The sequence below is a fragment of the Miniopterus natalensis genome, chromosome 2, assembly GCF_054644295.1.
Source record: "Miniopterus natalensis isolate mMinNat1 chromosome 2, mMinNat1.hap1, whole genome shotgun sequence".
NCBI classification, from domain to species: Eukaryota; Metazoa; Chordata; class Mammalia; order Chiroptera; family Miniopteridae; genus Miniopterus; species Miniopterus natalensis.
The window spans coordinates 28,721,318-28,735,635 of NC_142082.1; the positions used below are offsets into that span (position 1 = coordinate 28,721,318).

General features: G+C 35.2%; 1 protein-coding gene across 1 annotated transcript in view; it reads right to left on the minus strand.

Annotated features, from left to right (window-relative positions):
- MYO16 (myosin XVI) overlaps nucleotides 1-14,318 on the minus strand; it is a 385,194-nt gene that overhangs the window by 168,276 nt on the left and 202,600 nt on the right. The window contains exon 22 of the mRNA XM_087814233.1: nucleotides 3,354-3,506. Coding sequence (XP_087670359.1) covers nucleotides 3,354-3,506 — 153 coding nt within the window. The remainder of the gene's footprint in view (nucleotides 1-3,353; nucleotides 3,507-14,318) is intronic.

The following is a 14,318-nucleotide window of genomic DNA, read 5'->3' on the forward strand; positions in this document are numbered from 1 at the left end:
CAATTCTTCTTGACCTATAGCCCACATCAAATATTTCATACTTATGGTAGACAAGTTACTTATCAAAAACCAAAACCTACAATGATGTTAAGTAATTAAAATTATGAAAAAATCCCACTCAGCAAGAAGTAGGAAGTGATTTTATGATATTCCAATATTTAGACTTAGAAGAAAAGAAAGTTTGAAGCTATGACTTGTAAAATTCAAATTAGTAGTCTGATAATTTATTGCTGCCAAATAAGGAAAATATAGCAACACAGTAGGCAACAATATACAATTAATCTTATATGATGAAAAATGCTACTTAAAGTACTTTCCAGCCTCTGGTATTACATTCTCCCAGACACACACCACCATCCTGCCCACATGGTTTACCCATCAGGGCTGTGCTGCTTATCTTTTCTTTCCTAGGAAAAATTTTCTGTTGACACGTTTTCAAATAAGATACTTTATGTCATTTATTTACATTATTCTGTCATACATCTTAATTCTTCACATCAACTCAGTGTGCTTTTCAAAGTGTAAATGCCATAAAAAATAATCCTCCCCAGAAAGTGAAGAGATATTGACCCCCTGGCAATTTCTCAGTTTGTGTTTTGACTTGAGGTGAGCAAACCATACCACCACCAGCCTTATATGATGTCATTTATTTGGACAATAGAATGTCATTTCTTTGTGTCATAAATATTTTAGTTGTTTTATGCCTTTCAGAGTCTCCTGCTCATACTAAAGAAAACCCAAGGACTGTGTACAGTTATCTGAGGGCTGCAAAAGTTGAGATCATTCTGGTGTCACCTGTAGGGAACAAAGGTTGGAAGTGCCAGACGTGAGAAGAACCTCCAGCTGGTGGAGGCCCACACACCAGAGGGTGCCCTCTCAGAGCTATCCGGCAACTCCCGGGGCCACCTCTAGAATGAGCAGCCCACGGCCCCCAGGAAGGGAAGGGAACAGGAACTAATGAGGTGGAAATGGCACTCCAAAGGAACTGCAAATGACTGCAAACAGCAAGTTCATCTACCTTAGTGACTTAGCTAGAACACCTGGAGAAACATTTCTTACCGACACGAAAATGCCTTTCGATAAGGAAATTTGGAGAAGAGAGTTCATTACAAGGAATGCTATCTTAGCAGGCAGTTCTGCACGACACAGCACAAGAACCTCATTGTGGACAAGGGTCCCATAAAGAGTCCCCACAAAGAGCCCAGAGGTGAAATTTTTAAAAAAATATATATAGGTATACAAACAGATGAGGAGAGGCCTTAAAAAAAGTCAGTGTAAGAAGTTTGTTGAGGACCAGTCCTGTCTTGGATGTTTTAAAAATCAAGTTCTTTATTTCAATTTACAGCTGCCTCTTTGCTAAACAGCAAGTAAAATGGTGATGTTATAATACCAGAAGTTGTTCTTTCATCTATCGATTTGAGCCTGGTGTCAGGGCCCTTCTCTATATGCTGTTTCACACACCCACAGGCAAACACACACACAGCACATACAGACACACGGTGGAAGGATAAATGGGCTATTTAAAGACTGTGTGAACGTATGTCCATTATCCAGGGGCAGTGACACTGCTTTTGGAGGTGAGAATTTTTGTTCCTTTGATAAAGCCTTCAATGGATGTTTAGGTAAGTCAAAGACAAGGCCCCAACTAGCTTAAGGGAAGGGATTGATTCAGAAGGAGCTAAACCAGTATGCTCCAAAAGCAAGATGATATTTTACAAGGATAAGGGGGTCGGTTAGCAACAAGATAGATTTTTAAAGCATTATAATTCATATTGTCTCCAAAAGCTTCCAAGTTCGTATGTGTTGCGTTTTCTGAATGGCAATGATCAAACCTGCTGACTTGGAAACCTTGCTGAAGTTCCTGAAGAACACAGCACATGGAGAAGTAAGTAATAAAGAGGGATTAAGGCCTTTCAGTCCTTCAGAAGTGAAGGCTTAGGAGAGGCTGAATTGTTCTACTATATGTGGGAGGTTATCATGTGCAATTTCACCATAACAACGAAAAGCAGCAACACTGAGAGTGGGACAGACTGTACTAGACACTTGGAGAATTTGGGAAGAATCTGGATGAAACCCTCCCCTCAGGAACACAAGACAAATATATGTTCATTGAAATATAAATGCAAAAATTAAAATGTTTGCGAATAGTGGAAGATTGGGAATTGCTAGAAAGGAAACAATAAGCTTGTTCTGTATTGCTGGGTATGCGCTTGCCTGGCATATAGACCTACAGATTTCACCCTATACGTGGTTCACCTTTTCACTCCATTTTTCTGGGTATCAAAGAGAAGCAGTAGCCTGAAATTTCCACTCTCATTTCCCACTCATACCGGTAAGGGTCCTAGTATTGAAACAATCATTCCAAAGATGAAACCTGAGGGATGACAGCCAAAGACATAGAAGAAACATCTTTCTGCTGACCACTGTGTAGCAGTCAAGGATGTAGCAGCGAATGAGAATGAGGGTGCTAGTACCTGAAGCTTTCCATATACAGTTAAGTATATATTGCTGTCAGTTTGAAGACATTTTAAAAATCTCAAATAAACAAATTATGTACTATATGTATCATGATGAGGGAGGGCTTCCAGGAAGAAGAGGGCTTCTTATGTAATTTAAAAAATGCTGACAAGTCAGTAGCAGGACAAGAGTATTTTACAATATTAGGAAAATGCATAAAATAATTTATAAGGGTAGGAAATTAAATACTATACTCTTCAATAGCTGAATGTTATCAGTTTTCAACAATGTTCACGTTTTAGAGATATGGGTACACCTACATAATGTCTTCCTGTATTAATAGATAGGGGCTGATGTTTATATAATAGATTTTTGTTTATATAATAGAAATACTGATGCAAAGATTCTTGCATTGAAAGGTTGAAACAAAAATAAATAGAAACACCTGCAGATATTCTAAGATTATATGTATGCATATATATTTTTCTTCCAGTTTTTCATACTTAAATTTAGAAATTTGAAAGATAAATAAAAAAGATTCTGAATTTATTTTATGATTTGTTATCTTATATATTACTTTATAAAATATTAATTTTGTTCATTGGGCATTGTAACTATGCCAAAAGGAGAGTTTAGCAATATAATAAATGCTGAATATTTGTATAATGAAATGATTTAATATATCTTGTCCTCTCAATGAATTGGTAATCCTTCAAATGTCCCTTCAGAAAAAGGTAACTTGTGCTCTTCCGTTGACATTGAAAGATTATAAATACATAGCAGAGTCTCACATAGAAAGACATCTCAAAAATAAGCCCCTGAAAAGAAAATTATTTGTCCCCAGCATATTTAACTGCACATATTCTGTAAAGTCACTAATTATACTATATGAATACCTGGAAAAAAAAATCCAAAACTCCAGTCTGGTTACCAGGAGAATAAGCTGTTTCCATGGTAACTCCCTCTTGTACACATTCTGTTTGCTCGTGTAGAAAAAGCACTTCATTGATATAGTGGTGCATCTTCTCATTGGTCATGTTGACACAAAGCTATTGTGGGGGAAAAGAAAACAATTCACAAGATAATATGGCCATGCAGATCCACTCTTTCTGTGACACAGTTTCAGATTAGTGAAATACTGACTCAAGAACATTCAACACCAATTAGTCTAAGGAGATAAAGCATTACAGTGTTGTTGAGAAGCCAAAGTAATGAGTTTCATTTGATATTTTGACTTCACATGGCCGGATTACTCAATTTAAAGTATGTTAAAAACAACAAGTACAATTATAACATTAATTTAAAAATCTGGAGTCTAAAATATATTTGAAGATTTAAAAAAATATTTCCAGAAGAAAATACTTGGTCTCTAGTCCACAAGTGAAGATAAAAACTAGATTGACCAGGAGATCCCAGAGAAAGGAGGAGAATTTCTTGCCTCCTCATTTCTGTTGCAAGAGAACATGGGTTTCTTTCAGAAAGAATAACTGTCCTAAGCATTCCATTGCAGAAACTGTCCTTTCTCTGAACATTTTTTTCCATTTCTTCAACTGTTTGTTTTCTCTATTCCTATCAGGAAACAAATATGCTATTTTTTAATCTTGAAGTTTTAATTTCTTAATTTTAAAAATTATCTTAAAATACTAAAAAAATGAAATAACCCAAATCGAATCAGAATAAAGTCTTACTCCTCTCTACACTACTCTCCCAATTTTCTGCCTTCTTTTATAACAAAACAAACAAAACAACTCAAAAGAGTTGTCTTTTCTTATTATCTCAAATTCTTCTCCTTCCCAATATTGAAACCACTCTCATAAAAGTTTTCCCCCCTTGGTACCACCAAAATTGCTTTTGTGGAAGTCACTAGTGACGTGTGTGATTCTAAATCCAATGTTCGATTCTCAGTGTTCATTTTCCTTGACCTCCCTGTGATATTTGGCAGTCACTCCTTTACTTCCGTGGAGTGCTGTGTCACCTGTCTCCCAGTACATCAGCCTCTCTTGGCCTCCGACCTCACTGGCCACTCCTACCCTGTCTCCTTCTCTGCCTCCACCCTGGGGTGCCTGGGCTCAGTCCTTGAGCCTTGTTTCTTCTCTGTCTGCACCCATTTCTTTAATGAACTCAGTCAGTCTCACAGACCATTATGTTCTCCCATCTCCACCCTAACCACTGTTAAGTTAGGGAAAACTTAAAAATCACTTAGAAATATTTAGAATTTGGTAACTCACTAGAAAAAAAGGTGAGTAATTTATACAAATCAAAATAACTTATAAAACATTTAAAAAAGGAAATCAGATAATTGCAAAAGGAATAATATCTAGGGTTACATTTAATGTGAAATGTGCTGCACTCATAAAGAAAATGCCAAAGCTTTTATAAAGACTGGAATGGTCACTGGAGAAAAGAAAGACCACCCTGAGTTCCTTTTTTCCATGTACCCAAAGTACCCAAAGTCTTCTCCGAGCCTGATGTCTTCCTAACACCTGCTGAGTAGAAGCTCCTCCTAGACATTCCTGGCCATCAGCTGGGAAATCATGGCTTCTCTCTAGGACAGAGAAGAGCAGCCCTTATGCTCCAGCGTCCAGTCAGTGAGCAAGTCACCTTCTCAACTGACCAACACCAGAAATGCTTTAATTCTCCATATGACATCTGTGCCTGCTCATAGGGGTGTGGCTATCAATGAATTAAGAATAACATGTACATAGAAAAAAAGAGCCATTTTTTCTCGCAGATACAGCTATTTGGGAGGGTGGGAACTGATGGTTCTCTAGAGACACAAAGTCACAGCTGGAAACTTTTTCAGGGAAGAAACAGACACATTAGGGTGCAGGGCTTTGTATTATTCTTTACTTCTGGCGAGGGCCAGAATTTTGTGAGTAGGTACAGAAAGCTCAAATATCTTCAGAAATGGGGTGACTGGAGAATGGCAGGACTGCAGACACAGGGATACCTTGGAAAGAGCTAAAAACTGGAAGCTCTTAGGACCTAGGCTAGTCAAGATATTTCAACAAAGAATGCACATCAATATTTCACTATCGATATAATAGGTGAATAATTGATAAAGTAAAAATATACTAAGTAAAATTGTTAAATAATAACTATATTAAAAATAAGACCTAAATAGCATATCTTGACACCCAAAGAGTAACAAAAATAATTCTTAGCTCCAGATCAGAAAATGATGGCTCAGGACTTCTGTCCTTGTTTCTAATACTTTTTTTTTGCATCTCTGCTTCACAGTAAAAAAAAAGTTTTTGTAAATTTGGTGATAAATGAATGTCTACAGATTGAATAAGCTCCCTTATTGCATTCAATTACAAAATAAAATCTAGATTAAAAGTAAAATATGAACCACGCCACACTGGTTCTGTCTTGGAAGTAATTTTAAAACTTAAAATAAAAATCGAGACAATTTTCTTAAACTTATTATCACTCTTTGCATCTCCTTCCTCCCCCTCCGTCCATGATATCTGGAAGTACTTGAATTATCTCCCTTCTAACTTATTTGGCCAGTAGATAGAAAACTTTTCCTCTCTGCCCCTTGACAACTAGATTTCACGAGTTATACACAGATCTGGAAGTTCTTTATATTTAAAGCTAAATGTTTCTTAAACTTGTATTTCTACTGATAAATTCTCTGAATAGAAAAAAACATTAAAACTATAGTCACTTTAGGTGAGAACATAACATATAGAAAATTTAACTTTACAGGCTTGTTTGTTAAGGCAAAACACCTGTATATTCATACAGACCAGCACATCCTGTACAGTATAGCTAGAAAGGCAGGGATGGGCACAGGGTTTATCACGTGAAACTTATGTACTTCCTTGTAACTGATACAGTCCAGCATCTATCCTCTTGTACTGTTCCATCAAAACTAAGTGATATCAGTAGATCCATAACTGTGTTTATGTCCAGGAATGACTCTGGAAAAACAAATCACTTTCTATAAAACTGGGTGGCATCTGTCCACAACAGTATCCCGATTGCAAAAGGAAAACATTTAATTGTCACTCTCATTTTAATAATAAACAGAAAGTTCTGAAAATTGTTAGGGAAAAAGTTAAAATTTTAAAAATTAGTTCACTTTGCTTAAAAAATAATATTTTGAGGTGTTCCCTTAATCTAATAATGTGTTAAACTCCTTTAATGTTAAGTGATTTTGTTTCTTCATCTATAGCTACAAAAATTAATAAAGATTGTTAAAACGTGGGGTGAAATATTTACAGAAAGTAAATGACTCCATTATGAAATGGGACCATTGGGAAAGATTCTCTTTGATTATATGACATACACAATTGCAATTATTTTATCTTTTGATTTTAAAAAGTACATTTAATCATTTAAGACAATCCAGTATCTCAGCAGTTTGATTTAAAAGTAGCTATGAAAGGTGTGCCTAAAATAATATATTTTAGGAAATAGATTGCTCCAGAAATAAATGTTGACACCATAAAAAATAAGGTGCTGTAGGTTACTGCATAAAACTATAAAAAGAAATCTAATAAAGGATTCAGAATATGAACATCAGTGGCTGATGCTCTATTGTACAAGAAATATCCAAATTATATGACATTCATCTTCCTCCTCGTTTTGAGATTCTCTAATCGAAAATACTTCAGAGATGTGAATGCCTCGAACATTTAATAGAAGTCGCTTATCATTTTGCATTCAGAATAGACTGCAGCTCTGTAGCTACAAAAATTACTTTTGATGACAACCTGAATAAATCCTCTTGCCCTTTTTTTTTATTGAATTTATTGAGGTGACATTGGTTAATAAAATTATACAGGTTCCACGTGTACAACTCTAGAATACATCCTCTGTATATTGTATTTTGTGTTCACCACCCAAAGCCAAGTCTCCTTCCGTCACCATTTATCCCCCCCCTTGACCCCTTCTACCCCCCTTTTTCCTACTGTAATCACCATACTGTTGTTTGTGTCTATGAAGTTTTTTTGTTATTTTGCTTAATACTTTTATATTTTTCAACCCCCAAAAACTGCTTCCCTCTGACAACTGTCAGTCTGTTCTCTGTATCTATGACTGTTTCTATTGTTTATTAGCTTATTTTGTTCATTACATCTCACATCTAAGTGAAATCACATGGTACTTGTCTTTCTCTGACTGGCTTATTTCACTCAGCATAATTCTCTAAGATTTCCTTCTTTTTTATGGCCGAGTAGTATTCCACGGTGTAAATGTCCCACAGCTTCTTTATCCACTCATCTACTGATGGGCACTTGGGCTGCTTCCAAATCTTGGCTTCTGTAAAAAATGCTGCAATGAACATAGGGGTGCATCTGTTCTTTTGAGTTAGTGTTTCCGGTTCCTTTGGATATGTTCCCAGAAGTGAAATTGCTGAGTCATAAGACAGTTCCATTTTTAATTTTTTGCGGTAACTCCACACTGCTTTCCACAGGAGTAAATATCCAAAATTTATAAAGATCTTATAAAAGTCAACACCAAAACCCCCCCAAACAATTCAATTAAAAAATGGGCAAAGGACCTAAACAGACTCTTCTCCAAAGAGGGCATACAGATGGCTGAGAGACATACGAAAAGATGCTCAGTGTCACTAATCACCAGAGATGCAAATTAAAGCCACACTGAACTGTCACCTCACACCCGTGGGAATGGCTCCATCAACAAATCAACAAACAAGCGCTGGCGCGGGTGTGGGGAAAGGGGCGCCCTCCTGCACTGCTGGGAATGCCCTTGCTCCTGACTCTTACAGGGGACCATCTTTACTTATATAACTGGATGTAGTGTTTTGACTGACTTGAGCATTTTTATAATTTAAAAAAAGAAGACATTTAATTATTTTTGTTTACTAATATTCTGTTGAACTGAATTTTGGCTTTATGGAATCGATCCACTGTTTTAGTCAAAATGATGATACCAAGTGCAAAATATGGACAAAGTCGAGCTAAATTAAAAAGAGCTGGAAGGAATCAAAGTACCAGTCTTTTTTTTTTTTTCCTCCAGGAAGGTCTAAAGCAATCTGCCTACATTTCCTGCCTTCAGAAAAGGGCTCTGGCCTGTGCTTGTGCACAGAGCCACTCAAGTTGTTAATCCCCCAGCCAAAATGATTCTTAAAACATTCAGCCTTCTCTACTGAGCTGCTAACAAGTTTTAAGCTGCAGCATCAAATGTTACTTTGTGACAGGGGGTGATTCTTATACTATATCTGAACATTTTATTGTTCATGTTCTTTTATTCTGGAAGAGAAAAAAACTAATTTATTAAAAGCCCCTAGGGAAATTCCAGTTTGCTGTGTAACACTGAGTAGCCCGTGGAGTGATTTTTGACTTGTAGCTTTAATTACAGTGGTGCTTTCTGAAAGGGAATATGTATTTGTGTTTCTAACAGAGGAGAGCAGTGCTGGGTGGTAACGGGAACCACTGGGAACATATGCAGTTCAGAATGGAATGTTTTCAAACTCACTTTGAAGTAATGTGTACATTAATTTTTATTTTATTTTTTTTACCAAAACAGTTTGCCTTTCCCTATTCTAAACTGTTGAAAGCACTCAGTGTTTGGACCAAAGTTAAAATATAAAAGGAGTTCTGTAATGTGAAGTTTAAAACTGCCAGTAAGTATAGCTAGGGGACCAATACAAATATATTATCCTATGTCAGATACCAAGTTGAAAATTGGAAAAATGTATAGCACCATCCAAATGGTGGCCAAAATCATGGAAAGAGCTGTCTTAATCTTGACTTGTTTTCATGAACTGCATTGTGTATGCATATGTGGGAGTGTGTTACACAATTAGAGAAAGATATTGTGAAATATTTTTATAGGCAAATTAGTTTATGTATCTAGAAGCATAAATTTACCTCAATAATTGAGGATATCATGGACTTCAATGCAAAACAATCATTGTTTTTACTTTTCAACTCTATATCCATCAGAATAATGTTTGACTTTCCTTGGTATTACTCAGAGTAGAATGGATGTGGGTGAAAGGTGAGTATTCATAGACGAGAATGAACAATTATTATTAAGCACTGCTTAATTAGCATGCACTTTGTACATAAAGTGCTGTTGCTATCGGGTTTAATAATAAAAATTACGCACCCTTTGGAAACACGTTTTAGCAACAGAACATTATTGCTTATCCAGATGGCCTATCATCTGTATTAATGACAAACTTAATTTCTTGAGTAAATTTTTACCAACTGTTCTCCCTTTATTACTCAGTGAAATATATCGGAAGCAAAAATATAATGGAGCATGACCTATACATCACGGAATTAAAGAAGGAGATTAATTAAAGCTGACTCCAGTCAAAGGCAGAGCCCCAGGCATTAGACAGTGATTTGCAATCCTCCTGCACACTGGAATTAACTGGTGGCTTTTTTAAAAAGGCTGATGTCTGGGCCTGACCCCAAACCAATTAAATCAGAGTGGGGCCCAGGCATTGATATATGTTAAAAGCTTTCCAGGTGATTCTAATATGTAGACATTGTTGAATGCACTGAAATAGATGATGGAATCGAGCATACACAATCCATTAACTGATTTGCTAATCAATTACTATACATATATACACACATATATATGTCACATATTTATATATATGAGAGGAGGAGGATGCCAGGTTTCAGATAATTCAGTATCTTTCAAATAGGTTCAGTAAAACACTAATTGTGTAAGATGTCAATTACTAATGTCTAAAAAACAATAAAACAGAAGCCTATTGGAGAAACGCTGAGCTAAGCTAATTCGCTTCTCTGCAGGACTTTTCAGGGCCTTTACTGTGCCAAGTGTACTGTGAATCTGCACCTTACTTTTTAGAATTCCTTGCAGTTAATACGACTAGATTATGTTCTTCCCCCAAGTGAGGGACACTATCTCTTTTGATCTGTTTCAGTTTTAAGATTCTAGAGTTTATTTTGCCTTTTTGGAATTTCCTATTTTTGTAGGAAATTCTTCTCTCTGCCCTTGTTTGGGGAAGGTCATTTATATTTATTTAAAACAGTATATTATGGAGAATATTAAACAGTGAAGAGACTAATGTAATGAACCTCCACCTACATCAATCAACCTCAACAATTATCAACAATTACCAACTCGGCCAATTTTGCTTTTTCCATTTCCCCATTAGCCTCAAAACTAGTCTCACTGGGAAAAATTTTCAGACGTCGTGCCATTTAACTGGTAAATGTTTTGCTAGAGTTCTCTGAGATACAAGAACTTAAAAATACATCTATATTACCTTTATCAGACACTATTTCTATCAACATTGACTTCTTAATTTCCCAAATATCTCAATTTCCAATTATATTCATTAACTCATAACTTTTTATATTTAAACAAATCAGGGTCTACATAATGTCCAAATATTTAACTGACTTATGTATTTCTTATATCTCTTTTAATCTATAGGTCACCCTGCTGCTTTTACATTTTTACTCTTATATCTTATATAATGAAGAAATCAGGACATTTGTCCTGTACCATTTCCCACATTCTGGATTTTGCAGGTGCACCCCCTGGTTTATTTTAACATGTTCCTCTATCTTCTGTTCCTGTTAATTAGGAGTTAGCTCACAAAACTTCATTATATTCAAGGTTTTTTCCTCTCTTCCCTCCCTCCCTCTCCTCTTCCTCCCTCCCTTCTTTCCTTCCTCCCTTTTCTTTCCTTTTTTGGCAAGAATACTAGGCCACATCTTGTGTATGTTGTAGCTCTTTTGGTAATGTTAGCAATGATTTATACTCACTGACTAGATTCATTACTTATTAGGAGCTGCAAAATTCAGTTGCTCTGATTCTGTCATCCATTCTTCATTTATTGGTAGTGGGACTGCATCAATTTATATTTATGAATTAACTTAGAGAGAATCAACATCTTTATAATATTAAGCCTTTTTGTCTAAAAAATGCAGTATGTCTTTCCATTTGTTTAAGTGTAATTATGTGAATTTCAAGAGCATTTTAATGATTTCCTCACGTAGGCTATTTACTTAATTTTAACAATGTTTTCTTCTTTTCCGTTCCGTCTTCCAAAAAGGTGTTTTAAAAATATATAAAAGTCATTGGCTTTACACACTGATTTTACAACTTGCTACTTTATCAAGTTCTGTCATTGTAGCAATGTTTTCATTCATTCTTTTTCAGTTTTCTAAATATATAATCATCTTTGGAAGTCGAATACTTTTCCTCTCCTTTCTATTTTTTGCCTTGAATTGCTTTCTCTTTTCTAATACCATTGGCATTGCAATATGTAAGCAGGTACCCTTGTCTTGTTTGACATCTTTCTACTTATCAAGCATTATAAACATGACCGCATAACGCTGAAGAGTCAACTGGTGAGGCTTTCCTTTCAATGACTAGGGGATATTTTTACAGTGCTAGAGATCAATTTCACATAATAAAAAAGAGTTTATAAAGCTTCAGTACTACCTAAGGGAGTGAGCTGATAATAATGTAATTATTTAACTAATTGGGGTAGTAGATGCAGAGCCTCTTCCATAGGTACTTAGGTACTTTGGGACTCAAATTTTGGCATGCCCTTCTCCCACTGATTCATCAAACTATTGCTGATATATATCGATATATATTTACATATATAATTCTAAATATGAAATTTATTATAATTTATGAAATAGCTCAGAATAGAAATTTTTTATTAGAAGTCAAAAAATGAGATTAGCATCTCCTATGACCTGAAACAAATTCTTGTCTAAAGGATCACAACCATCCATCTAATCTTTTAGAGCTACTTGGGGATACCGAGTTTGGAGATGCTGGTGTTTTAGTGTGATTCTTACACCTCTTCTAATTTGTCCCTTTTCTAAACATTTGTCAAGTTTCTTATGGAGGAACAATTGTCAAGAACTACATACATTTATTCCTCAGCAAGGAGAACCACTAGGAAATACACTATGAAGATTTTTTTCTTATGAGTTTATTCTAAAAATTTCAATTTAAAACACATTTGTTAACTTCTATTATATACAAAATGCTGCACCAAAAATAATTTCAACCCTGTAGGAACTGACATTCCAGTGAACAGCTAATAGGTGGGTCAAAAAGCTTAAAACAATAAATAAATACTTATAAAGGCAATAATATTTGTCTGGGTTTGAGTCTGAATATAATGTTGGTTTGTTAAACACTTATTTGAAAGTTTCCAATGGAATAAAAAAATTAGACATTCAAGTCCTATTATGTTCATGTTTTAGATCGTATCATTCAAATCAATGGCCTTTAAAAAGTTCCCATGCAAATTCAAGAGTTCCCTTAGCAAAAAAAGTTCCCTTAGCAAAATTGCTAAGTCCACTGTAAAATGAGTTTGGGTTCATCACAGAGAAAATGATTTTATGCTTCTAAACGGCTTCTAGTTACTATTGTGCACAATAGCCAAGCAAACCTGCTAAGAAAAAGGTATATCTTTTTAAAAAATACTAATTTGTCTAAGAATTGGTCTTACGATTTTACCCATAAATGTTTAGAACTAGTTTTCAATTTTATTATTCATTCTTAGTATTTGAAAAAAATGTCATTCCTTGTTACATAAAAATCTCAGACTGTGAATATACTCTAAAATATATTATTAAAATATTTAGCAGGAAGAAAGAAAAATAATTGTAGTAAAATACATAATTGTAATAAAATAAAAAAAAGTTTTAATAAGAAAATAACATAAATGTTTTGTATATATTAGTTGTCAGCACAGACTTGATAGATGCTTGTGCTGGGGTGTGAAGCAGGGAGACAGAGCATGGCCCCCACGAGAGGCCTGGACCTCGTCCCACCTGTGATTTCTGCATGCTACTTACCAGGTGATGGAGAATCCTGTGAGTCTCGTTACAGACATGAAAGCATGTATGTTTTCTAAGATAAAAATGTGAGGAATCAATGCGGCTGCCCATTACCATTCAAACACTTCGCTGAGAAATACATCACATGTTGTTGTGCACACTACTAGTCACTCTTTTAATTGCTCTCTTCCTTATGTTCATCACTATTTTTCTTATAACAAGCAATAAATAAGTAGTAAAACCATGAAGTCTTCATTTTCTATTAATCCACGGACAACAAAGTATGAAAATGGGAAAATATCTAGTCTCCTTGGTCTTATTTCATACTAGACTTCTAAAAGCATGATTCACCATGATTCACCCTGGATCAGGTGAGTCAGCATAATTTAGGATGTACTCACAGGATGCTGTATCACCTTTTTTAGAAAAAAATAGCTGAATTTTAAAAGTTTTTCAGGTGTTCCCATTTACAACAGTAAGAGTGGCTATCCACCACTTCTTAAACAGGTAGAGTGAGTTAGAAAACACCGGAAGTAGCAATCTTGTTTAATCTCACAACTGTGTAAATCTATTGTAATCCTGATTTTACAGGATAGGAAACCAAAGCTCACTATATACCTTTCATCCTGGTCAAGACGGCTGTGTTAGTAAGAGTCACAGGACTGGGTTTCAAACTCATTCTATTTAATTCCTTATCCAGTGTTCTTAACCTCTGCATCATCTAGTTTAAAGTAGAGCTGAACAAGTTATGTAATTATTAACAACTCTCCCTAAACACCATGGAGTTGCAAGTCTTCATGTGCAGCTTGGTTTCCTACTTTTCCACCTACATCTTCTTACTGGCTTATTTTTCCTTCTCTGCCTGGTAAGGTTTTCTATTTCTACTCTCTTCTTTAACACTTAATTTTTAGATATACCTAACTTGATTAAACTATTAATCCAGTTCTATTAAGATACATAAAGAATTTAATGCCTTTCATGGTGCCCTAAATTGTAAATGGATTAAAATAATCAATGCCTCTTTAATCTGTTTCTATGGGTCCCATAGTCATATGTATGCATGTCACATAAGATGAATCTACAAATAAC